Genomic DNA, 25,959 nt, shown 5'->3' on the forward strand with positions numbered 1-25,959 from the left:
TTTCTGATTGTGAAACTTTATTTTTAGTTTAACTCCTTTAGATAAACAGTTCCTGGCAAATTATGCACAAGTAATGTTGGCATATCTGTTGCTCTTATTCATTAGTTTCTCTAGGAAACATTCACAAATGGAGGTGCTAATTAGAAGTCTGGTTGGAAAAGGTGCAAGGTTAGTGAGAGTCGCACATGTCCAGGTTTCATGATTTTCTGTTACAATAATCAAGACTCTATCTTGGAGGTTTTGAGAACCTATTAATGCTTTCCTTTCATGAATTTAGGATGTACAAATGCAAGAGTATCAATGAAAATCACACTCATAATTTCCTTTCCTGTCTTTTCAAGTCTTGAGTTTGTGGGTCTAAGAAACCCACGTTAAAAGCATGGCAGCATCAGGGCAGGTTTGAGGACAGCTGCTCTGCTTCAAACAGAAGATCTGCTCTAATTAGTCATCCAGTAAAAGCAAACAGAACCACTCAGTCTATCAGGAGACTCTGCTGGGTATCTCTCTCCTCTCAGCCATGCAAGTTGTTGATGACATATAGTCCTCTTCACATGATGACGAATCGGAGTATGTATTGGAGAAAATGCTTTTCGTGCCTGTAAGAGAGGGTTCAGATGGACACCATCCACTCTGACCTGTATTTAGTCGTGCCAGAAAAGCCATGGTGTTGTCAGGAGGAAACCGAGTCAGAAAATTCCCATACTGATGGTTGTGGCAGCGATGTTACTTTGCAGTTCCTGTGAAAATATTAGCTCAGCCTTTCCACTCAGAGGAATCGTGTCTTCATCTAAATTCCAGATTCAGTCCAAGTCCTGTGGCACTGCTCGTTATACAGCCCCTTCACCTAACAGCTTTTTTTCTTCCCTTTTTACCATTATTGCCTCAGAGAAGTGTTAGTTCAGATGGGCTCAGCCATGTGTCAGTTGGTTCTGTTACTCTTCAGCGTCCTTTAAGGTTGTTAACACACGAATCTTGTCAGACTTTTTCCGGTGATGGATTAAAGGGCTCTAAAAGCCCTTCAAGTGGCTGCCAGGTACAGCATGTCCAAATATAACAGCGCTTCAAACTCACAAAAACTAAGCTGCCACCTTCACATCCTCAACCTGCCGCAACAGTCCACCGAAAACCTCTTGTTCTTTCTGACTCCACACACATTTACATATCAGCGTTCTCTCCTGAGAATTGTTTTTGTGTGTGGGGTAGCAGATGTGGCGGTATCAGAATCAGAAAGCGTATAATAATAAAAACGACTTGTATTTAGAGTGCACTAATAGCAGACCTTTCAACCAATCACAGAGTCTCTGCTGACAGACTGCAGTGAGTCTGACATCTGTAATGATAAGTTTTATGATTTTGTACTTTTACAAGATCAAGAACAGTTATTTTAAAGATTTAAACTCCCACGTTTGGTGTTGATCCTAAGATGTTGACACCTTTCTTTGTTTCTGATGCCAGTTTGTTGCTGATTCAGTGTTTAATGGTATCTTTTGTGATCTTTTCTGTGTGACTTTCCTCAAACATGTAATCTACGCTTCATGACCTCTGGCTTCTATCCCTGTTGTATCCCTAATTTATTTCAATCTCTGGTTCTGTGTTCAACTATTGATCTCTGTTGCCCAACTACCAGCTAATTAGTTAAACCAAAGTACAGTCAAAGTCCTGTCAGACTGTATCTGTATCTGCTCTGTGTGCCCCTGGAAAGGAATCATTCATGCGTTTGCTCTCAGAGCAGCAGCAGCATCGGAGGTGGTACGCTGCTGAAACTGCAGCCATTGATTAACTCTGACTGTGTTGTGATGTTGGGATGGTTGGTTGTCATACCTTCAGTCTAACAGGTTTGTGACCCCACTTCCGTCGCACCTTGACCCGAGATGTGAAATACAAAAGCAAATATCTGTTTCTCCGCAGTGGGGTGAAACGTTTTCAGTGTATCGCAGCAGGAAGCTGAAATGTGAATTTGTGCAGAGAGCGAGACGAGTCTGAATGTGCGGACATTTTGGCAGGAAAACAAAGCTGTTTGTTGCAATGCCATGACAATCCCTTTTATGAACAGTTACACGAGCCATGACATCTGATTAACACAACTAAACATGTTTTAAATAGTTGATCCTGTAATTTTACTTTTATTCACGTTCGATATTAACAGAAAATTAAAAATCCTTTATTTTATTTCTATTCTACTGCTGAGATGGTTTCAGTCTCACATCAACTAACAGCATTGTTAAGTGTAAACTATATATCAAACCTTTGAGCTCTGGCTCCGATCAGACTCTTTTGGTGGTCTCTGATGGCACCATTTGTTAACAAACAGCAGTCGCTCTGTCTTTTTCCATGTCACTGTTCACAATATTAAAGTTCTGAAAGACTTAGATACCAGTAACGGGATATGACTAATTCCTGTTGCCACGTCTCTGAAGCACAAACTGTACACTAGAGAATTACCCACCAGAGCCATTAGCTTGTCCATCAACCAGTGATCTGTGATCTACAGAGTGTATGATGATAAAAATGAGAGAGCAGCTGATACTATATGTCTTCTATTCCATCTAGAGGCGTCACATCAGTACTTTTTTTTCTTTTTCTATAGTTTCGTCCAGCAACACATTTCTGTCCATCATTCTCTCACTTTTCTGGCCATGTCTCATAAATCTTCCAACCAGTAAGTCCACAGGTGACACAGTTCCCTGTTAATCCACACTTGTTTCACATTAGAAAATTTGGGAAAAAGTGGGGAAAAAAATGCGGCCATTTTTTATTTCACATGAGTGCAGTCAGTCAGTGTGTCTTTTCCTACCTTTCTTGCATGGGGTGACTTCCATTGTGCAAGCTTTCCTTCAAGGATAATTAGGTCATTTTTCGCACAGATGTTCATAACATGTTTGTAGCATCCTTTGAAGGGAATGGGGGTGATTTTAACTTTTTCCAATTCCCACTATTTCTGGAAACCCATTTCCCATCAGCCCTGTTCTTTGCGTTATAAGGTTGAAGGAGTTGGACAGGTTGGTATTATAAAATGTGATGTCATTTCATATAAAACCCGACACGTTTGACTGGTTTTCTTTCTTTGAGGCAGTGTGTTCTGTCGGATTACAGAGGCTGGCACTGGTCTTTTCTTATCTTTCATCACTCTGTGAACATATTCCATCTGTAAGACTGTAAGATTCATTACTCCTGTTCCTTTTAAAGATGCTGTGTTTTTTATGCAAAGGATGCATATTGCTGCTCGCGTATTCCATTTTATTTGTATAAAATGGTACAATTACAGCTGATATACTGCTATGTCATATTTTAAGCCAGTTAATCAAAATGAGAAAAAAAGAAAAACAAAGTGGCAGTGATGACATGAATGCAGGCTTTACACTTTCTTCTCATCTGTGAATGTCTTCCACAACATAATGATTTAACACTGTACGCAGTGCAGCACAAATGCCAAATCGCAGATTAAATTGGCACTGTAGGTTGAAAATGATGAAATGGCTCATGATTAATCTGTAATGAAATCTTAGCTCCCTGACCAGTGGTTGCTGTTTTCCTGGAGTTAAAGATCGCTTGTTGTTGTTGTTAGAATGAGTTGTTTCCTTTGAGAGGTCCGTAATGAGTTTTCTTTTAGAGAGAAAAGATTTCGAACTGGAGGGGATGTGATGAATGTTGTTGATGTATTTCAGGCTTATTTGAGCCTAATATTGTGCATTGTCAATGAACATTGTTTTCGGAAGTGAGGGGAAAATGAACAAATCTTATGAGCCTCAGTTTCACTGTGTTTTGCACAGATGCTTCCTGCTTTCTTCTCCGTTGTCGTGGCGATCTGTTTAATTTGATGAACATTGTTGTAACCTCTTGAATCAAGTATACTTGGAGCTGAAATTAGTTTTTGATTTATTCTCAAGTATTCTGGATTTTATATGCGTACTGTCCGTGCATGCCAGCATCTCTTTGATTAAACATCTTGTGTTTAATCAGGCCACTGCGTTGGCCAATGACATTACTCACTGAATAATAGAGCAACTCTGCTCATATTGTTAGAAATGGAGACGTGTCAGTGCAGAAAAACACAAATTGATCAAATTTCATCACTTTTTTTTTTCAGTTTCAGGGTCATGATGAAAGAAATCAAGACTTTAAAGACTTAAAGCACAGCTGAGCTTGGTGTCACTTTGAAGGAAGCCATGACAACACACACTATCATTAGGTGTCTTTTTTCTTTTCCCAATGTGCAGCCTTCAGTTTCTTCTTAGGTCAAATTAAATAGCGTGCCATTTTCAAAGTTTGAACATCACTTAAAACATGCAGTGAAACATTTGTAGTTTTAGATGGTGAAAATGGGAGAAACTAACAAGCAAATATGTCCTGAAAAGAAAATCCCAACTTGAGAAGCGCTGTCTTAATATTCCAGATATGACACCATAAATATAATCTGATCATCTCCCAGCAATAGACTTGTCCACTCACTGGTTAGCTAACCAATGGAGGCAGTGGAGCGAGTTAACAGGTTTTATACTAAATACACCACACTAAGCTTGGGCCTCTACTTTTCTCTAATTTCTTTACTTGTAATATTTGCTCCAGCTGAGAAAACTTCCGAAACCGAATCTGACGGTTTTATTTTCAACAATTCAGTCTTTAATCGATGTTTTGTTTTGTTTGTTTGTTTGTTTTTATCTAGCAGCATGGCTTTCAGCTTCTGGCACCGGTCAATCTTTAATTTAGAGGAGAACCTGCAGGGGAAATGTCAGCCGTATTCTTTAGCAGGTGGTTTATGTGTTATAATTGTGTGTTTGTCCTTTATCCAGTCCTGATCAATATCTATCATTCCCTTTGCCTTGAGCGATACCAATTTAATTATGGTGGTATTTGGAGGTGTGATGCCTTGCTTTCTGTCCAGTGACCGTGTGTCTGGCCTCTGCTTGTTTTGCAGATGATGAAGTTTGCCTGGGACAACTACAAACAGTACGCCTGGGGCAAGAATGAGCTCCGACCTTTGACGAAAAATGGGCATATTGGCAACATGTTTGGTAAGTGTCTGTATGTTACTGAAGGCAAAAGGCGGAAAGGTAATTCAGTATGTTTCTTCTTAAGATGTGTTGACATTTTTGCTGGGAAGGGCTTGATGCTCAAACAGAACAAACTAGAGCTAAAAAGGGTGAAATTGTAATCATTACAAATGATGCTTTTAAACCTTAAACCAAGATTTAAACAAAAAAAAAAATCTGTTTTAATGAAGAACAATCAGCGGTTTCTCCATTTTGCATTGGTGACAGTTAAATTAATGCAGCTCAATAAGGAAATATAGAAAAATGCAAGTTTTCCTTCAAGCTTCATTCAAAGCAGAACTGAAATCTAATTTACCTCAAAGGACAAAGATAACTAAGCAATATTGATTCTTTTACTTGGGAGCTAGGCTGCATTTTTCTCTAATTAGACATTTGACATGCCTGGGCATAAAATGTTTATTTTAAGAGAGAAGCAACAGGGACAGAAAGCCTACTAGCCTGCACATTGTTTGTCCTTTAAAAGAAATCATTCATTATGTGTTGAGAAAATGTTTGGCATTGTTTTATCATACAGTGAACAAAAGTGTTGTTTGCCCACATTTGTTTACAATTCTTTCTGTAAAGGCAGATGTCCTTTAATCTCTGGGTTTTGACATTTTGATCAGTCTTGTACAGATTTTCTTTGTAAATAATTTGCTTTTTCAGTTTTCTGACCTCAATGGGCATTTATTTACTTGTTTCATTTATTATTAAGCCACTTAACACTTAACTGGCCTTAGTGTCTTTCAAGGCACCTCACTAAAGGAATTATCCAGTTTTCAGACTAAAATATACTTTGTTAATCCCACGAGGGGAAATTTTGGTCTTACAGCTGCAGCGTTATGGAATAAGAGAGCAAAAAAATGTTTGCACAAAAGAAAAGTTGGCAAAGTACCCATTTTAACTTGAACTTTTAAGTACTTACAAGCAGCTTGTCAAAAATGCACATTATTTTCCATTTTTGTATTGGTACCTTTAAAACAATTAAAATAATAAGATTAGATATGGTCCGTTTAACAAACAGAAAATTAGTTTTTGCTCCAGCAAGGTGATTATAATAGTGGTTGTTCAGAAATTTTGCACATCTCAGCATGAAGGGTCTTGAGTTTTGTTTATAAAGCACATTGAAAACAAGTTTTACTAAAGCACTGTACAGTAAAGTAAAATGTCAAAAAGTCTATCATAATAAAAATTCAAAACCAAAATCTGTAAAATGCTAACAACAATCAATCAATCAATGATTAGTGATGATGTTTCATAGTTTACAAGTAGACACTGGGAAACGTGATCACCTTGGCTTTTATTACTGGATCTTGGAACATTGAAAAGCATGTAATGGTGGTTTTTCTACACATATAGTAATGGTAAAGCTGCATTTATAAGAAAGCATTTTTTTTTTTTTTTGTTAGAAGTTTATCAACTTCATACAAGGAATCATTAATCAAACAGAGGGAAAATGAAGGCATAAAAAACCTTTGGAAAAATGTCCAGGAAGGACATAAAGCTTCTTGTGACTAAAATGCACTGCTGATGAGACGTGTGTTGTGCAGTTTGTCCTACAAGATCTGAGCAAACTGCAGAAGTGATGGGGAAAAAACACCACCTGAAAGTCATGTCCTTAAAAGATGAGGGGGGGAGGGGGGGGAGGAATCCCCAGATGTGACACAAGATTGAGTATTGAGTTTACAAATACTGACTGAATCGTTTTAATTGTTTTCTATGAAAATATGGATTGAGCCTGACCTGTCTTGGGGATGCTTTATCGTCTTGTTTTTAGACTTTTTCAGTTTTAAAGTTTTATATTTTTGTATCTCAAAAAGGCATTTATGACTTTTGCTTTGTCATCAGATGGTTGTATGTAGACAACAGCGGTTTATTGTTGTGCATTGATTTTGTCAAGACAGTTAAAGTAACACCAAACGAGTCAAAGACAAATTCTCTTTGGGGACAATGAAGTGCATCTTCTTTGCATCTTAACTAAAAATAGTTGCTAACAGCTCTTTCTGAAGTGGCGGATCAGAATATTATGCTCAGACTTCATACTTACAGACTAACAACGAAATACTTTAAACAATTAAGACCTGGTGAAACATAGTACACCAGTTACACGATGCCTCAGACTCCCGTGACTTAAAACTCTCAGCTGTTATGAAATGTAATAAATGTCTTCCGTTTGCATCTCTGTGAGCTTTTGGCACAATATCTTCCTCAGCTTTAATTCAGCACAGGAAACCTGACAGCCTGCCAGGGGAGTCACAATATCTGGCAATTTCTAATTGGAGCACGATCCAGAGGGGTCTTCAGGTTCTCTTCACTGGAGCATATCAGTCAGCTCTCACTGCTGTGCTTGAGGGAAATCCTACAATGCAGCCCTTAATAAAAGGCGGATCAGCTCTTAATATGACTTGGATGGGTGGTGTCTTCCATACCTGAAGTCTCGCTAACTCTCATCTGTAGGGATTCAGGATTATTAAGCAGATGATGCAAACTCTTTTGAAGATACGTTCCCTTTGGTGCTCTCACTCCTGTGAGGCTATGAAGAGGAGTCTGTTTGAAGCAGAGCCTTGAATCATGTGATGGGTGATGTTTCAAAGTAACCAATCCAGGATTATTTTCTAAAGAAAAGTGCAAAAAATAATTCAAACTCTGATTTGGGGTGAAGGCCAAACCCCTTGTTTGATGCTGGGCAGCAGAAAAAACTTCTTTCCACAGTTAAAATCAGTCACTGAGAGTTCAGAGAAATAAAAATGAGCAAAGAATTGGATACCAATTGATAAACTTGCTGCTGATAATTAACACCAATTAAATTGGCTTATGTCTGTTGTTATGTGTGACATATTGCAACAGAAAGCCTCTTTTGTTGCGTAGATGGATGGATTGTTTTCCTAAATTTTTCAAGTTTAAGATGGAGTCAAGATGGGACAACAAGCCATCATCTAATTATGCCGCTACTGATGTAGTGCATCATTATAAATAAACAACAGCCAAGGACACTGAAAGCTAATGGACTGTGCTGTTGTCAAAATAGAAACTTGAATTGTGATGTGATGATGATGGAGCCAGTTACAGCGATTTGTGTGTGTTCAGGCGGCATTAAGCAGTGACTTATTGCCGGGTCACAAAGAGCAGACTCTAAGCAGTGAACCTTTATGTCAGCTCATTAAAATGTTTTCGCTAGCACACAGTATTAGTTACTATATAGCTGGTACTTACAGATTAAATAGAAACATTTTTGATTATCTGGTTTGATCCACAAAAGCTGGATTTACATTTGACACAAGAGGTTAACGGCAGTCTGACTGTAATTTAGATTTTGATATATAGCTTCCGTGTCAGATTTTAATGGCTGATAATCACAGCCACAGCACTATGTTGATGTTGTGTACATTGTAAGGCCATAATATGCTTTCAAGGTAATTGTTTTTACAGTCTTGAATATACTTCAGATGTAGAGAGAGAGATTGTCTGCCCGTGTGTGAAGCTGCGTTTTGAGCCTTTGTAATGCTCTAAGTTAAAGGCAGCGGCATTTCTATTTAGTATATTCAAGTTTATTAAATAAATATAAAACAACACAGACTGAAAGTTCCAAGCATGCATTAGAGATGCATCTTTAAGACATCTTGATAGAGGATGAATGCAATCATAGTGGGAGAAAAAAACAACAAAAATGGCATATTTAGCCATATGTTGACTCAACAGGCTTTCCATGCTGTCAACACCATCGTATCACAGATTTTACACATCTTTAGGAAGCATTTTACCAATTTAATTTTCACTTGGATGTTTAACATGTGGTAATCACACAAAAAAGTTAATATACTCTTGTCAGGATCTTCCACACGCGTTCACAAAAGCAATTTATAGACCAACAAGTGGCCACCATTTATATGTTCTTGAAACTCTGGCTTTGGTCCTTTCTAGAATAATTTCTCTGGACTTGCTACCTAATAGCTTTATTTTCCAAAAACTGAATGTCGGGAGTTGACTAAACTCCTCAAGATGACCCAAAAATCTTTAACTTATGACATGGTTAAAAAAAAAAAAAAGATTGTACATCCTACAGGTAAAGGTAATTTAATGTGAAAACATGTACATTTCTAAGCAATATTACTACATTACTACTTCTTTTAAAGATTAGATCCCCTCTGAAGGACTGGTGACTTGACCAGGGTACCCTGCCTCTCGCCCAATGATTGCTAGGGTAAGCTCTAAGCGACTAAGAAAATGGATGAATGGATGGATCACCATGCTCACCATGCAAGTGTTCAATAATCAAATCATCAGTCCAATTACTGATAAAATTGCAGAGTTTCATTGTTTTGTTTTTAACTCATTGGCTGCCAAACACATCTTTTGACGTCTTTTCGAATCCAAATGTTCACTGATAAAGACGCCAAAAGATGTCAAGATGTTTTAATGCAGTTTCTGCATATGGAAAGTCGATTTAGCTGGCTACATGTGTCAAAACATCTATAAAGCCCATGCTCAGACGTGCACCCAACGTGTTGAACACCCCGAAAACGTCCCGACGCACGCACTCTGACAAATCGGCCCTCCAGATCTGTAGTTCTGTGCTACAGCAGTAGCTGGCAGTCGGTGAGTTAATAAACCATTTAAGTATTTAGCCAATATTTTAAACAAAATTCTTTTCAAAGTAGCTTATTTTCTTATTGGTTCATTTAAGGAGCTGCATGATGGTGGGCACATCACCTATAATAAGAAAGGTCCTGGTTTGAAGCTTGGGTTATGTTTTCTGGTTCTTCAGTCCAAAAGCATGTATGCTAAGTTAATTGGTGTGTTGATATTCTCCCCAAGAGTGAGTGTGAGTGGCTGTTTTTCTGTGTTGGCCTTGTGATTGACTTAAGACCTGTCCAGAGCGTACCCTTCCCATTACCTGTCAGCAGGTGGGATAGATATCCAGTCCCCATTCTGCTTTGCTTGCATTGATTGTGTTTAAAAAAAAAAAAAAAAAGGGATGGATGGTTAAGTTATGGTTCATAACTCTTCAAATTGAACAGTTAGCTCAATATTTTGTAGATAAGAAAACCTTCAGAAATGGTTGGTGTCGCATTAATCAGTGCAAATATTAGAATTAATCCTTTAGACAGTATTAAACCATGTCACCTATTACTGCAGAGAATGGCGTTGCTTGGTTGCTTTTGCATCTTGTCAGATGCTTTTGTACTTGTACATGTTATAAATCTGTTCGTAGCAAAAATATGTCATTTTTCTTATCTTTTTAATAACACCTATTATTTTCAATTCACACTGCTTAAGTAATTATGCTTAAAGGGTGAAAGGTTTCTCATAATGAAGAAAAATCCTGAACGTCTTGAAGCTAATTGCCATTTTTATCAGCGCAGCACAGCCAGCTGCTAAGCAGCACACTTTAATGCAGATCCAATCGATATGCAAACGGTAAAAGCTGGAATAAAATAAGCTATTTATTTCCCGCAGCACCGTTGAGAAATGGCTCATTCTCTTAGTATTGGGGGAGGAGAATGACTTCCTTCGAATGAATTTGGTTGATCCCCTAAGAAAATATATTCTCTGTCTGTTAGAAACCAGCTTCGTTTTTGCTCTTTGGTTTGCAACACGGGCTATTATCTATGAGTACCAAGAGGAATAGAGAAAGGGCATCTCTTTCATGAGTAAATGTCACATTGTGACAGGCGGTGCGGGAAGTCAGGTATGAAATTGGATCCCGTGTTCTTTAATTTAATCCCAAGAGCAGACAGAGATGCTGCGAGATTGGATCTACTGTACGCATGGGGTCATTGTCAGAAGCTCGTCATTACGCTGAAAGTTACTGGAAGTTCTGCTGCTCGACACTCATGAAATGTACAACCCAGACCACAGCTGTTTCACTCCACAACTCCTGTCTTTGTCACAGTTTCTCTTTTACTGTAATCTGCCTCTAAGTCTTTCTTCCAGCCCCACATCTCTTTCTATTTTTAACATAATCCCACCCTTCTTTCCTTTGTCATAACCCTCAAGGCTAAAAGCATCTCTCTCTGAACTAAGGCTACCACTTCTCTTTTTCTCTCATTTTACTTGTGCCATTTCAAATAAAGTATGCTTTTATGACTTATTAAAATGTTTTTTTTTGCTCAAGGCAATTAAAAAAAAAAAAAAACACAGTGTGGAGTACTTTTAGCAATCATGTCTGTGAGAATGCGTGGGAGTTCTCACACAGTGAAAGTACAGAAATTTCAGAAAACTTAAAACTATTTTCCCTTCAGAGAAGAGTTTTTTTTTCATTAGTAAGTCTATTGTTAAGATTTGGTGATAAACGCTTGTTTTTTTTTTTAGTTTTTTTTTTTAGCAGTATTACTGGTTTGCCAGTTGATTAAATATCCAGCAGCTGCTGCTGGTCCTGCAGTGCCTCAAGCTGCCCTGTGATTGCTCCAGATACTGTACCCCACGTAAGGTTCATATTAAATTTCCTGGAGCATTTGAAAAGAAGAAAGATCAGTTTAATTTAGTCTGAATGGTGACATTTACTTTGCTTCCAGCTTCAGAGATAATTTCGGTCAAATATGACATTCACTCAGTGTCACAGCGCAGTGGGTTTCACAGCCCTGCTCGTAGAGCCTGAACAGAACCACTGCTCCACGCTGCAGCCTGAATGCTGCTGAACAGGTAGTTAAAGCTCAGTTTAATGTGTTATTGACATGCTGACCTGTCTGCTGGAAGATTTATTCTTTTATTTAAGATAATTCACACACCTTGCAGTTTTCCTTGTTCAGGGAGGCTCGCGGTGAGAGAATGTGGTTAACTCTGTTCTCATGCAGGGAATTGTTTCTACTCTCATGTACACAAAGTTTATTTCTTGATGATTTACATGTTAATAACTTAAAGAATCGTTACTGAGTTTTGACACTGATACGATCAGCAGTCTTCTCTTCGACTGGCGCGAATCTTGGGTCAGTTTGATGACCTGCTGGTTAGAGTCTAAGAGGTGCTGATAGAAAACCAAATTCTTTTAGCATATTTATGAACCTAGAAACGACCTGAATTTTCAGTGTGAAATATCCAACACATTATATTTTGATACTGGGCGCTTTAATCAACATGGGTGAAAAACTTGTTAAAGCTATTCAAAAATAAAACGAACAATAAAATCAAAACTGTATTTACTGAACATTAATGACATTACTGGTAGAGTTGTAAAGCCTCTGGCTGTGTTTCTGAGTTGGCAAATAGCATGCGATGATGAGGATTTTAAGTCTGATGACTGAATGTAACTAGTAATTTAGAAATAGGATTGAAACGTGATTGTAGCACACTAGTGGGCAACTCTGGTCTTCGAGAGTTGCTGTCCTGCATATGTTCAGAGTTTTCCTGCTGCAACACACCTGACACACATCAGACTTGATTAGCCGACTCGTGTAGAGCTTTACATCAAAATCTACATAAGTTGGCTAATTATGCATTGCTTTAAGTAAAGTGCGTTGCAGCAGGGAAACTCCCTACATGTGCAGCCCTTGAGGACCAGAGCTGCCCACCCCTTTAATATAACTATATATGACCTTAACCTGTAGGTTGATATTTAGAACAAAAAAAAAGTATTTAAGTTCATACTTGGAAGATTAAACATCCGCACTAAAAATCCTACTTTAGTGAAAAAGTAAATGAACTTAATTTAGACATAAAAAAAAAAGTATATTTTGATCACAACACTTGATTTTATTCATTAAGTACTTAAATTCTCTTTTCTTTTCCTTCTTGTCCCTTTACTGAGTCAGTATTGACTTTCCTTTGTCAGCTCTGTTTGGTCTCAATCATTGGTAGAGAGAGGGAAAACATTTGACTATGTGTTCAACAGCTAGTGTCTAATTGATGAAGATTTTAAAGAAAAAAAATCAACATAGATGGCCTTTTGCGGTTATGGATCAGTTAATCTAGCGATGGTGGGCACACAAAAGATACAGAGTGAGCGAAGTCTTTCTTTCGAGGAGAAGTCAGATGGCTCGGAGCAGCAATATATGATATGATATGACATGAGATATTTTAGTCTGCAGGCTGTCGAGGAAGACTTGCCTCCCATGAGTTCTTATAACTGATTTATAAAAAAAAAAAAAAAAAGTGTGAAATTAATGCCGGGTCATTTTGGGACTCTTGTTCAATGCTTGCAAGCGAAATCTCTCAGCAGTGACTTATTTTCAATATTTGGCCTCCAGATTTCTCCTGCTCCATTTTTATGGCGGAGGGCATTAACTGAAGCAGCCATGGTTCTATATTTCCAATTTATCTCCGAGCCAGACGACAGTAAGCCTTTAGCCGTGAATTAAATGATGTTAAACACAAAGAGGGCTTCATCCTCAGCAGCTTAATATATAGTACGTTAAAGTTCTGCATACTTACAGTTTGCCAAGAGAAGATGCTGATTTGAGTCCTTAAACCACCACTTCAGGCTCAACCAATGAAAATATGCAAAGCCAAGCAAAACTCATCCTTTCTTTTTTGGCTGTTTTTCCCTGTGGTCGAAATCATTGTTAAACAAGTGATATAATTAATACTTAGATTATATGCTTTGGTTTTAGCTTATTTTATTTTTACCTTTTGGCATGATTCATAAATGTACTCATTTTAAATTGGCTTTTGAGCCACAAAAGCGATTATGTGTGGTTTTCACACATTTTCAGAGCGATATATGAAATGAGCCATCTCATACATGGGCTTTGTCCATGCTGGTGAAATGAGCAGGAATGTGGTGAATACAATGGAGGAAAAGAGGACTGAGAGGAACTGGAGGAGCTTTAAATGTCCTGAAAACAGGAGTGGTGTGGATGCAAAGTTATGAATCTTTAAAATGAAACCATATTAGCGTAGACGTAGCCTGAGAAGCTTTTGAGATTTGCAAAAACTGCAGACAGTTGGAAACAGATCAGAGCAGACAGCTTGTTTGTTATTAATCATTTATTACTGTGTTGCAGAGAAGCAGGGCTGCCTCCTCTGATGTGAAAACAAAGCTGATCACGAAGAGGCGGCTTTTGGACCTTGTCCAGTGCGTGTTTTTCTTCCTCTGTCTTTGTTACCAGCCTGGGAAAAGGCTTGAGTATGGTCGCTAAGTGAACTCACCCAATCCATCTAATGCCCTTGAAACCTTAGACGTGTTTTATTTTCTCTTTTGGCTTCAGTGAAGAGCTGGAGGAGGAGGGGTGTTAGTTGGTTTGCTGTGCTAATCTTTTGTAAGGTTTCGTGTTAAGGTCCTCCTAAAGTGGCTCAAAAATTCTGAACTCTTCAGTCAGATTTTTTGTTGTTTCACAGCACTGAAGATAAACAAAATAATTCCCACATTTAGTTCAAAACAGTCAAGCTTTCTTACCGGCACGTACGTTGTTTGATGTATTAGTAAATAGCTTTACTTTTAGTTTTTCTTTAAAGAAAAAGAATCTTTGTGTGTGTATTAGGAAAAAAAGTTCTGTTGCATGCTCTGCAGTATTGTAATTAATTAAATATATACTTATTGGTCATCAGTATAATTTCAGTAATGCACAAATGCACACGTTATTTTTGCTTTAGAGCATCTTCTTCTAAAACCGCCCGTCTTATTGGAGTTCTCGTGTGCAAAGATAACATTCTCGTTTTGCTTGGAAGTGTGAATCCATCCAATCCCGCAGCCTAACTGGAGGATTGAAGAAATGCTCATCCCTCTGTGAACGATGTCATTACCCCCGTGCCTGTTTATGTGGGTCACTAAGCGAAGTACGCGGCACATCAAATGCCAAGCCAAAGCCATCGTCCAGCAGATGCTGAGGACGAGACTTGTGATTGTGCTGAAAAAGAGAGAACATTGCACTATGTGTCGCAGCTGCCCCTCCCCTCTTCAGAGATTTTTCATGAACAATAGATGTCCCATGGCTGTTAAGGAGATTGGCCACATGCTGTTACTCACAATTGCAACCCAGCTCTAACCCCATCTGCAACAAATGAAGGAGTTAAGACCTCTTTTTACGCATGGAGAAATGGATTTCTGTTTGTCTGCTTTTATTTTATGATTATTTAATCCTTTTTTAAAAAAAATTGTGTTCCATCATCCACATTTGCCCTAGTTTGTTTTGTTTTTTTTCTTCCTTTTGTCGCACTTCATCCCGAGAGGTGCAATTAAAGAGCAGGAGGTCACTGGGTTTTGCTGAGAGTGGTGCTGGTATTAGAAATGAGATGCTTCGAATGACACAGACTGAACCTTTCACCTTTTTTTCATGGGATGAATGGGGACCATTTAAAACCAGAGCTGTATGTTAGGAAATCCCAAAAGCTTTTAAGATGATGTCAAATGCTGCTGGAGGTTCTTACATGGTGGAGAACGGATGACGAAGAAGGAGAAAGTTTGGTAAATTGATTCAGTTTGGACTAATGGTGCAAATAAAGAAGCTCATGGTATTTATTATTCAGTCTTACTGACTGGAGGTGCAGCAAAAAGGTGAAATAAATATTTTATGGAGCAATTGGGGGTCTTTAGGGTCTTTGAATCCCCTCAAAGTGGATATAGGAATTTCACCCATATTCACTGTCTTTTACCGTTATCAATAAAACCTACAGTGGGCAGGGTAGTTTCTGAGGAAACATTTGTGAAGGCAGAGCTGCTTTAACGGGACTCATGAGGGACTCATGCACGCATATGTAAAAACATTTTTAATACTGTTAGGACAGCTTCAGCCTCAGTCTTCTGGAAGTCATACATATCTAGTTCCTCCTGTTTTTTTTTCTTATATAAGGAACATTTTTTATTAAAGCACTCAGCTGGCAACCCCCTCCACTAACAGTTGCTCGCTCTCTTCTCCACCCACATATTAGGCAGAGCAGACAGGTTTTCCCTCCTTTGCAATTACCTTCCAGTGAGTCTTGCTCCCATTCATGGAGAGGGCATTGTGAAGGTTAGCAAGGGTGGGAGGAGGGAGTGGCCGCCTCCCTTGTCATTAAGGGTGAACGAAGGGCTTTGCAAATGGTGCCTATCTCCACCTGTCATATTACAGTCACGTGCAAAGTGGCGGTTATGACTACCCACCGACTTTCCATTTCTATCTCCAGTGGGCTTCATCAAGATGCAATCATCTGTCTCCATAGCGACCAGTGCCAAGTGACAAACCAGGATCCGGGGCCTTTGTCCCTTCTCAGAGAAAGCATCCATTTACAATTTCATTGTTGTGGTAATAAACAGGACCATGAGGAAATGAATTGGTTATATATGGTACTTAATATATCAAGAAATGTTTGCAGAATAGATTTTTGACATAAACCTTTTTTTTTTTTTTAACGTATAAATCAAATCAAAACAAACTGTTTCTTTTCATGCCAGAGGCAACACAAATAAAGCAAACCTTCACACACAAAACATAATTACAGAGAATTTAAAAGCAGTCTTATGTTCTTTTACACAGTCTGACACACTCAAAAGGGCAGATACACACAGCGTGGAGGATCTTCACGATAAAAACACTGGAGTTAAAACAAAAGTTAAATAACCTGAAGAAACGAGAAGAAAAAATAAGAGCAACAATAATAAAATACATATAAAGGACTTCATAAAAATGTGTGAAAAAGAAGAGATTAAATAAATTAAAATTTAAAAAAAAAAAAATCAGCTAAATGCTAAGCTAAAAATTAATTGAAATGTTTGTAAACTGGACATAAGTGTAAATAAAGTCACTCTTTCCTTTTTTTCTTGGCTACACGCCAGGCTTTATTCATGACACTTGCTATTTAAAAGCTTTCCGGAAAAAGCAGATTGGCACGTATTTGCATCTCATGGAGCTCCACTGAAGCTCATATATAACAAAGACGTGTGGTCGGTGTTGGATTTTTTGGTAAGTGATGATTTTATCAATAAGAACTAAACTCACCGATTTAAATGGAAATGAGGAATTTCTCTTGCTGATTTACACAATGGCTGACGAACAATACTGGTTAAATATCTACTGTCTGAGGATGTGACAGTGGAAGAAGAGCAGTTGTGTCTCAACTGAAAGGTTTGCGGTTTGATCCCGGCATCCCCAGACCAGATGTTACAGTTTCCTTTGGCAATCGAAGGAACCCCACATTGTCTGATGTGTTTGTGCAAGTCTGGGAATGTGTGTGACAATGGACAATGTACATTTTTAATTTTAATGATTCATTTGATGCGCTGCCCTATTTAGTTAGCCAATCTGCAGTCCTCTGGCAAAGCACAAATGTGGTAGTGTTGCTTTAAGTGTGATGCATTGATGAGAAGCTGTTAAAACATTTTTAATGTGAATGTATTAAAACAAAAACACCAACTCCAACTTGTGCTAACAAACAGATCAAGGAAAATGTTACAAATATCTGGTTTCATCACAACTTAAATGACTTCTGTCAAGATTAAGGAAATCAAAATCTTTGTTGACAATCTACAAACAGTGGGCTGCTTCACTTTGTATTCTGCCAATATTAAGATACTAACTGTTTATGCATATACATTTCTGCAAATGTGAGGTCTGCAGCATCTCCAATTCTTCCCTGCAGGCCCTGGCATTGCCTGTACTGGTCAGAAAATGTAAGGATAGGTTTACTTTTGGTTCAATAGAACTGGGAACTAAGGAATAGCTGGTTAGCCTTGTTGATGCTTTAGCTGGGATCCAGTATGATTTTTAAAAAATGGAAATAGCAGAAACTAAATGATGCAACATTTAACTTTGTGTTCTGAGAAGCAAATGAGCCTTTTTTCCAAGAGAGAGTAATGTATAAATGGAAAGGGTTGTAACTGAATGCACGGCTGTAGTGTTGTAGTATTGAAAATTTTGCATCACTTTGTATTTTCAATATAATAATCTTATACAAAGAGAATATTTGCATTGATTTTTTTTTCATCTAAATTAAACTTCTCATATTTCAAGGATGGCAGTATATGGAATCTAAGGCCATTTGGAATTCAGAATTATGTGACAGATGTATTTCCAGTGTATAACAAACTTTATTTGTCTATTATGGTGAGAAAGACTTTTCTTTTTCATCTGGCTGCAGTTGAATCTGTCACCAGGGGATCGGGCTGGTTGTTGTGATCCATGTAACAAATGATCTTTTACAAACAGCAGATCATCCATTCAACTTGCTTTTTTTTTTTTTTTTTTTTTGTACTAGTTTCTTTGAACTTCTCTATTGAAACCTTATTACCTACCATTTGAAACACTGGGTTATAAGTCAACTAATTGGCTAAATTGACCAATTTAATTTTCAGTATGACTTTAATTGAAACTCACTGTATTTATCCATCCATCCATTTTCTTAACCCCTTAGTGCAATTAAGGGTCATGAGGAATGTGGAGTCTATCCCCGCAATTATTGGGTGAGAAGCAGGACCCAATAATTGGACAGGTCGCCAGTCCATCACAGTATTGTACTTATATATATATATATATATATATATATATATATATATATATATATATATATGTGGCTGTATCTGGAAAAATAACAATAGTGATTTAAAAAAAAGTTTCATATTTTCGCTATTTAAGTCTTTAGAAAAAATGTCTTTATTGCAAACCAGATAAAACTTGAAAAAAAAAACGTGAAAGAATAAAGGGGGGGGGTGTAAATTGCCCTTACTACTACTATTGCCTGCTGGAGCCTTTAATCTGTGGGGAGATGAGAAAGTTGACAGCAAGTGTCTGATAATGTACTCTGTAGGCGAACCTCTTGTCAGAGCAGGTTTCATCTCACTGCATGTAACGAAGGTCTTCGCTTGATATGCATCAGCTGGCACTGAAGCCATGACAACTGCCTGCAGATCAGTGATCACAGCACTGCAAAAGTGGGCTCAGTGCTTCTCTCACACCAAGTGCTAATAAAACCTAGACTGTGTGAAGATCATGAGGGGGGGGTTGATAAAGGTAAAAAGTCACCGACGATCAAAAAGCTCAAAGAAATAAGACGGTAAAAAAAAAAGCAGCTAAAAAAAATGCAAAGTTGCTTCATGAACTTTTATTTATTTGTAAACCTCAGTGGGTTTTTTTTTTTCCATTCTGGCCACGTCATCTAATGGAAATATTGATTAGATTGTCTGCGTCACCTGTTAAATCCCCTCTGTGGCAGAACAGAACGGAGCACATGAAAGCAAAGTCATCTTTCACAATCACAGCCGCCAAACTCGGCTCTTCCCTTCTCGGATTAAAACAAGTTCTCCTCAGTGGGCATGAGTGCATCATCAAGCCTCTGTGCAGGGATTATAGTCAAGATGATGGAAAAACCAGTTGCAAAATGTATGACGAAGCAGGAGGATTAGAAGGGATTGTACTCTGTGCTACTGTAATGATTCAATCTCAGATGAATTCAAGGGGAAGGTCAAATTTTCTGTATCCAGATGTAGCCCCAAACTTGTCATGTTATCCCTTCTTGGCTTGTGATATGGATCCTTAAACTCTGTTTTTATATCATCAGGGATCACTGATCATTCTGAGATAACGTAAATCTGGAGTGACTTGCGGCGTCTCTGCGACTGGAGTCATGCGGTTTGGTGTGTAGTAATCAGTGTTTGGTGGTTTTTAATCACAATCCTTCCTTGCCAAGCTCTTAAGCTTACAGCGGTATTAGGGAACAGATTTTGCTTCATTCACTTATTTTAGAAACTATAAATATACAGAGCTTTTTTTAGCTGTGCCTCATTGCATCCCGGCGTGATTCTTGACCTGGATTTTTGGCGAACTCACGCAATAAGTCTTCCTGCTTAGACATGTGAGTCATTTTGTCTGCCTGACTTTTCATTTCTCACCATATATTAAGTCCATTGCAAATGTTGTGACCTCTTCTCGTTCTGAAATAACTTCCTTATTTCCCCAACTTCTCAGTGTTTTTTTCTGCTTTTTAACTCACTTTGTTGTGTTTAATGGAAGGTACACACTTGTGTACCTTCTCTTCAATCCTGCTGTCTCGCACCCTCACAGACACAGTGAACATCATACTTTGAAGCATTAGTGCCAGCTCGTACAAAATATTGATCTCTGTATCCTCTTGTGCTTCTTGATCTTACACACACTCTTATACTTCCTGTTTTTATCATCCTGAATCTGGGACTGAGTAACACACAGTTCTTTGTCCCGCTGGTAGGTGTCCACCACAAATCTCACCCTGGCTCGGTAACTCTTTATGGTAGAGGGGAAACGGGGAGGAAGTACGTAGCAGAATAAGTAAAATAGGAGATTCTTTTTCCTCAGATGGTGTAGCTCGCTGCTATAGGGCTGGAAGAACTTTCAGATTGAACCCTCGAGTCGAGGCGGTGGTGGGAGTTGGAGGTGGTTAGATGTTGTTAACAGCCTTTGGCAGTCTGGGACCAGAAAGGGGTGACACAGAAGGTGAAGCAATGACGGAGAATCTGATACTGAGGAATGTGGACAAGTGTTTCAACTCGCATTGCCCTTGGAAAAGTTGGTTATAAAATCTGGGTTTCCTCTTGGGGAAATTCCATGTTGGCAAAAAGCAGCAATGTTCAGGGTCAATGTTCGGCAATTAGATCAGATAGATCAATAATGTCCAACAGCTCATGTTTTTACTTGAGGTAATGATTGTTTTTTTTTTTAATGATCACAGTGTCATTAATCTCCAAATATGAGTATTTGTTCCTTGCTGGCGGTACATACATTTAAAGATGAGGAATAGATGCATATGCTCCCTGCTTCTTCCTTTACTATTAGCTGGTGGAGCACTGTGCAAATGAAGCAGAGCGGTTGCTCTTTTAAGCTGGCTGGTTTAATTTGTCCTGTTGACGGGTGCTCTTTGTCAACAGGTTATTACACCTCTCCTAAATGGGCTGGGTTGTGCATTTTTCAGTGCACAGCTAGTGACCTGGAAAAATCCATTCAGATGAGATAAAGTATGCTGTACACGATTGGAAGCATTTCCATGCTTTATATAGAAGAAATCAGATTATGCTTGTAAATTAGACTTGTATCAAAGTTAAACACCGAAGCTCAGACCTTTGCTACTGAGAATATTTGTGATTTATTTTCCTTTTTTTTAAACCATTCATTTGTTTTGTATATGTCTTGCATGTAGCATGACATCACCACTGGCTGATAATGTAAGCCTCAAGCTTTAATGTGGCATCTCCAGACAGGTTTTTATGGGTTGACAGAGCATCAGTTGCATGATCCCCTCCCTCCTACTGTGTTGCTGTCTGTTGATCAATCCAAAACAGGCTTTTTGGAAAAGGCAGAGAAATGTAGTTCGATAACGCTGTATGCGGTGTGTAATCTCATCCCAGCGGCTGTCATATCAGTCAGGGCTGTTGCGCTGACACACTCTTCCACTGTGGCAAATTAAATCGTTGCAATTAGATTGACGTGTATGCAGCTTGAAGTCTGGAGCCTTGCTAATCGTGTCTGGACAGTGTGCATCCTGTGTTTGTTTGTGATTAGATTAAACTGTGTTAGACTGTGCTGATGGGCTACTTAGTCCCCTCACTTTTACACTTTATTAATAATCCTTGTGAAAGCCAATCATGCCAGATTTAGACCTAATTCCAAGCATCTGTGAAACTCTGCTTCTCTACATATTGCTGCCAGATTTTATTGTCTAGTGAGCTTTTGTTTACATGGTTTCTTCTAGCTGGAAAAAGACATTAGCAAGAGACAAAAAACCCACTAAGAGTTGAGATTTTATAACATGTTGCAAAGAAAAAGAAAAACCTATAGGGAAAAGTGACAGCTTGATGTTTTTTGCCAGTGACAGAAACTGTGCCTTTCAGACATGAAAAATTTCCCCAGAAGTGCCAACTAATGAACGTTTTCCTTTTGAGCAAAAGTTCTACTTTAGGAATAAACAACGGCACAGGAAGCAACAATGGCTGTACAGTATGCAAGACATTGTTAAAGGTAGAGTGTAAGCAATACTGACATCAAATAGGAAGCAAGGTGTGAATGTAAGGTGGCTGTCAGTGGCCAAAAATCTTCCACATAAAACATGTTTTAATCAATAAGGGAATCCAGTGGCCTCAGGTGTGACAATCAGTTTTACAGGTAACTATTTCAAATTTGTGGACATGTATAGGATCTTCTATTGTTTTTGTTAGGCATTGCTGATGCCAAATGGTGGTCCAGCACCTATCGAACAAAGTCAGAACTACAGTTTTAAACCTTGTCGGGTTTTTGTTCCATTCAGAGACACTGTAGTAAATATGGCAGCTGCAATATTTAAAGATATGCAGCACATAGGTATAAATGGGTAATTTTAGGAGAATAACGGTCTAAAATTCATTTTAATAAAGTGATTAGACATTTACAAAAAGCAGTTTTTCATTATATATGAGATTTTTCTGTCATTCACCTTTGATTTATTTACATACTGCACCTTCAAGTCAACCAGTTTGGGAAATGCTGCCGAACAAGCTGCGAGTAAAACACACAACTAAACACAACACCTGCTACTTTAAGACCTTTAATGATTTTATTTTATAATTAGGTTTTAAAAAAGATTATTTATAACAATCTGACCCATTTAAATCTCACTGTTGCCTCTCACTGGTTACTTCTTCCTCACTAGCCAGCTACTCCACTTTGAATTGCTCCACTTCTGAGATGATGGTCTTTTAGATTAGTCGGCCCACTGACTGTATCACTACAAAATGTAGTTACGTCTTTTAACAAGCTGTTGGTAAGCTTGGCTGTTTCAGGTAATTTTATTGTTGGAAGGTCCAGTGCTTCCAATGGTTAGTTCATGTTCACGCTGTCCTATTGTCAACAAGTTAGACTTTTTTTTTTTTTTTTTTTTAAATGACTGAAATCAGCCTGACAAAGCTGTCAGTTCAGTAAACGGTTCACAAAGCTGGTCACCTGGACATAAAAGGGTTTTATTACAAAAAAGAGATTGTTTGAAATGGGAGTGTAGCTGTTGGTTGCAGAAAGAAAGGACAACCGATGAACCTCAGAAGCAGATCATAGTCTTTTTGTTACAGCTGCCCCCAATTGCCCATCAACCAATTTTCATTCAGCCTGGAAACCATCTGGCCTCCCTCTGGCTTGGATTGGATCCTCCATATCATCTGGTCTCGTCGGCATCTCTGAGTGGCTGACCCCTGCTCCAATGAGGATTCGACACCTCTCCTATCCAGGATAAAAGAGCGCCAAGTTCTTCATTCTGGGGCAGCTGTGTGGTGGTTGCAGCTTGCCCCCTTTGAGACTGGGTATTTTGGTGGTTGGTTTTAAAGAGCCTTTAAGGCCTGGTCTGTAGTTTTGTTGGCTTTTGTGTAGTCTTGGATCTTTGCTGTTTTTGAGTGTTTAATGGCCTGGGTTAAAGGTGTTTGATTGTGTTTGGGTAAAATTACTGTTCTAGTATTTTGTTGCCCTTCCAATTGGGCCTGTATTGATTCCTTTTTATTTTTCTGTGGGACAATAAAGTTTCCCAATACACTTTTTGGTCTGGCTCATTTGTTTTATGTTGCGGCTCTTACCCCTAGACCGCTGGGTCGTAACACTTTTGTCTTTACAAACCACAACAAACTTGAATAACAAAAAGCCATCATAAGATCATGGGGTGGTTCACACAGTTTGTGTCTTGACTATATTTTTTTCACTATTGAAAAGAAACTTTAGTTTTAGTGAGGTTTTTTATTCCCTCCTTTGTTGTGTATTGTCTTTTTTCTTAGTGCATGTGCATCCACTGAACAATACATGCTCTGAGCCGAAGAGCTACTGATGGCCATGATTCTGGTTGCAGCCTCTGGCTCTGCCATCTCCTCCTCTGCAGGCTTCATAATTGAACTAATTTATTTTGACTCTGGCTCTAATATCCCTTGATGTATCAATTCTCTGTCCCTTCCTCTGTCTTGCTCTAGAAAGCACAAAACATCAGCAGATGCAAACTCATCTGCAGGGCAGCGTGACTGGGAGATTAGCATGATGGAGAAAATTGAGACACTGAGGGGGAAAGTGAAGAGGGCTGATGGGAAGAAATCATGACTGGATACCTATTAGTTTGTCCATATGGTTCATTTCTTGTAGCAGTTGCACATAGATTTTATTAGTGTTATTTAGTCCGTGTATTTCATCTCTGAAAATGCAAAGCAGCAGATTTAAATGCATGTTTTTGTAACCATGGTGACAATGCACTTGTATTCACAGGACAAAGAAACATTCATCTTATCTATCTTGATGCACAGCACTGACTACATAGTCTAACTAATGATTGTGAGGTCCCTTTATATAAAATGATAAACAGCTTAAAGTCAATACTTTGACTGACTGAGGCACTGTGCACTTTGTGGAGAACGGAACAAAAAGGAATAAGTAATGTGGAAACTAAGTTTTTATAATTAAGGGCATCAAAACTATGACAGCTCCATTTGCTGATTAAAAATCTTGTGAAATCTTTAAAACCTGGAAAGCTTGAAACTGCAGCTAATTACATAAAAAACACCACCGAGCGAGCAATGACTGAAATGCTAAATGGATTCAACATCCCTCGTGCAGCTCAGCTAAATTCAACTCAACTTTATATATAAAGCTTTTTAAAGCAACCACACGTGAAACAAAGTGCTGTACATATTCAGCCAAAGCAACTCAAGAGAATAAAACAAAAGGGAGATAAATACGACAATAAAATAACTTTGTCACAGACTCTTCAAAAAACAGGATGAGCTCATAGCATGTTGCATGTCAGCGGTCCTGCAGCTTGCGTGGTGTTTTTGCTTCTTCATTGGGAGCTGTGCTCCTTCTCTGAGCCTATGTCTTCTTGTCTTTATCTGCCTCTGCACTTGTCTGGACAATGGTGCTACATCAGTGTGTGAAATGCTACACAGCCATGTACGCTTCTTGAAACTGGGCTTGTTTCCTCAGCCTTATGATTCCAACAATGTGGCTCAGTAAACAGACCTCTCCAACATCCTTGTCCATGGCTGTCACCTGGTGTTCAATATGCTTTTTTAATAAGCCCTTTCTTCTTGTCAAAGGAATTACAACCAAAAGATATCATGAAAAGCTTGTGTGACGAGTGGTTTGTAGCTCCAAGGCTGCCAGAATTCACTGCTGTCTTAATGATTTTCCAGCTTTCATTATAACTTAACATTATATTTTTTAGTTATTGAAAATAATTGTTTGGCAATTAAATCTTTAAGTTTAGTCAAGAAAAGAAAAAAAAAAGTTCATTCTATAAAAGTGAAGATTCAGATGTTAAATGAAGCTCTTGAATGAAGTGTTGTGTAAAGTACTGATCATCTATCCAGTGTTAATCAGTGGGATTTGTCCTTCGTACTTGCTGTACATCATGGAGGTGGGCTGGGATCAAATCTACAATGAAGGATTTTACAGCCGACTTGAAAGGCCTTAAATCTGATGTTTAAAATAGAAGAAATCTCTTTTATTTAGTTTGACTTTATATGCTGGATTTATGTTTGATTCCAGCTCCACATTTTAAAAAGTGGACAAAGCAGGTGTTTACTGTATGTTAAATGTTGTGCAGCATCACATCTTTTAGCAACAAACTGCACGTCCGAGAAAATCTAAACAGCTTCTCATTCTGAGTATATGTTGTAAAAGAAGCTGAGAGGGCTCACAGTTTTTAAAGCTAATATATCTAGTGAAGGAAAAAAAATTTGCTCTATAGCCAGAAATTTTCCATACACATATAAGATTTCCTACATATGTTGGACATGTGTTGTTTTCTGCAGCTCTAATAATAATAACGCCAGACATGATGGAGTTGAGCTCTTAAACTATTTCTCCTAAGTGTCCTTGCAGACTTTAAATCTGCATTTCTAACTGTATGACCACAACAGACCAACCATGAACAATTAATAATTCAAAATTTAAAGATTTTAAATTTAAATATTTTTTTAATACATTTTTTTACATTTGTGTTTTTTTTTTTTTTTTTTTAATATAATTTAATTTTTTAAATTTAAAGTTCTAATTTAAAACAAAATCAAAGTGCTGGTTCACTGATGATGGCAACTACCAAGCCCTGCCCTATTTCAGGT

At 38.2% G+C, this 25,959-nt stretch overlaps 1 protein-coding gene across 1 annotated transcript in view; it reads left to right on the plus strand.

Annotated features, from left to right (window-relative positions):
• LOC306756299 (mannosyl-oligosaccharide 1,2-alpha-mannosidase IA) overlaps positions 1 to 25,959 on the plus strand; it is a gene marked incomplete at both ends in the record, with an annotated part of 194,272 nt that overhangs the window by 87,432 nt on the left and 80,881 nt on the right. Inside the window, one exon of the mRNA XM_079241025.1 lies at positions 4,916 to 5,012. Within this exon, the coding sequence (XP_079097151.1) occupies positions 4,916 to 5,012 (97 nt within the window). The remainder of the gene's footprint in view (positions 1 to 4,915; positions 5,013 to 25,959) is intronic.

Source organism: Telmatherina bonti (genome assembly GCF_933228915.1).
Source record: "Telmatherina bonti genome assembly, chromosome: 5".
Lineage (NCBI taxonomy): Eukaryota > Metazoa > Chordata > Actinopteri > Atheriniformes > Telmatherinidae > Telmatherina > Telmatherina bonti.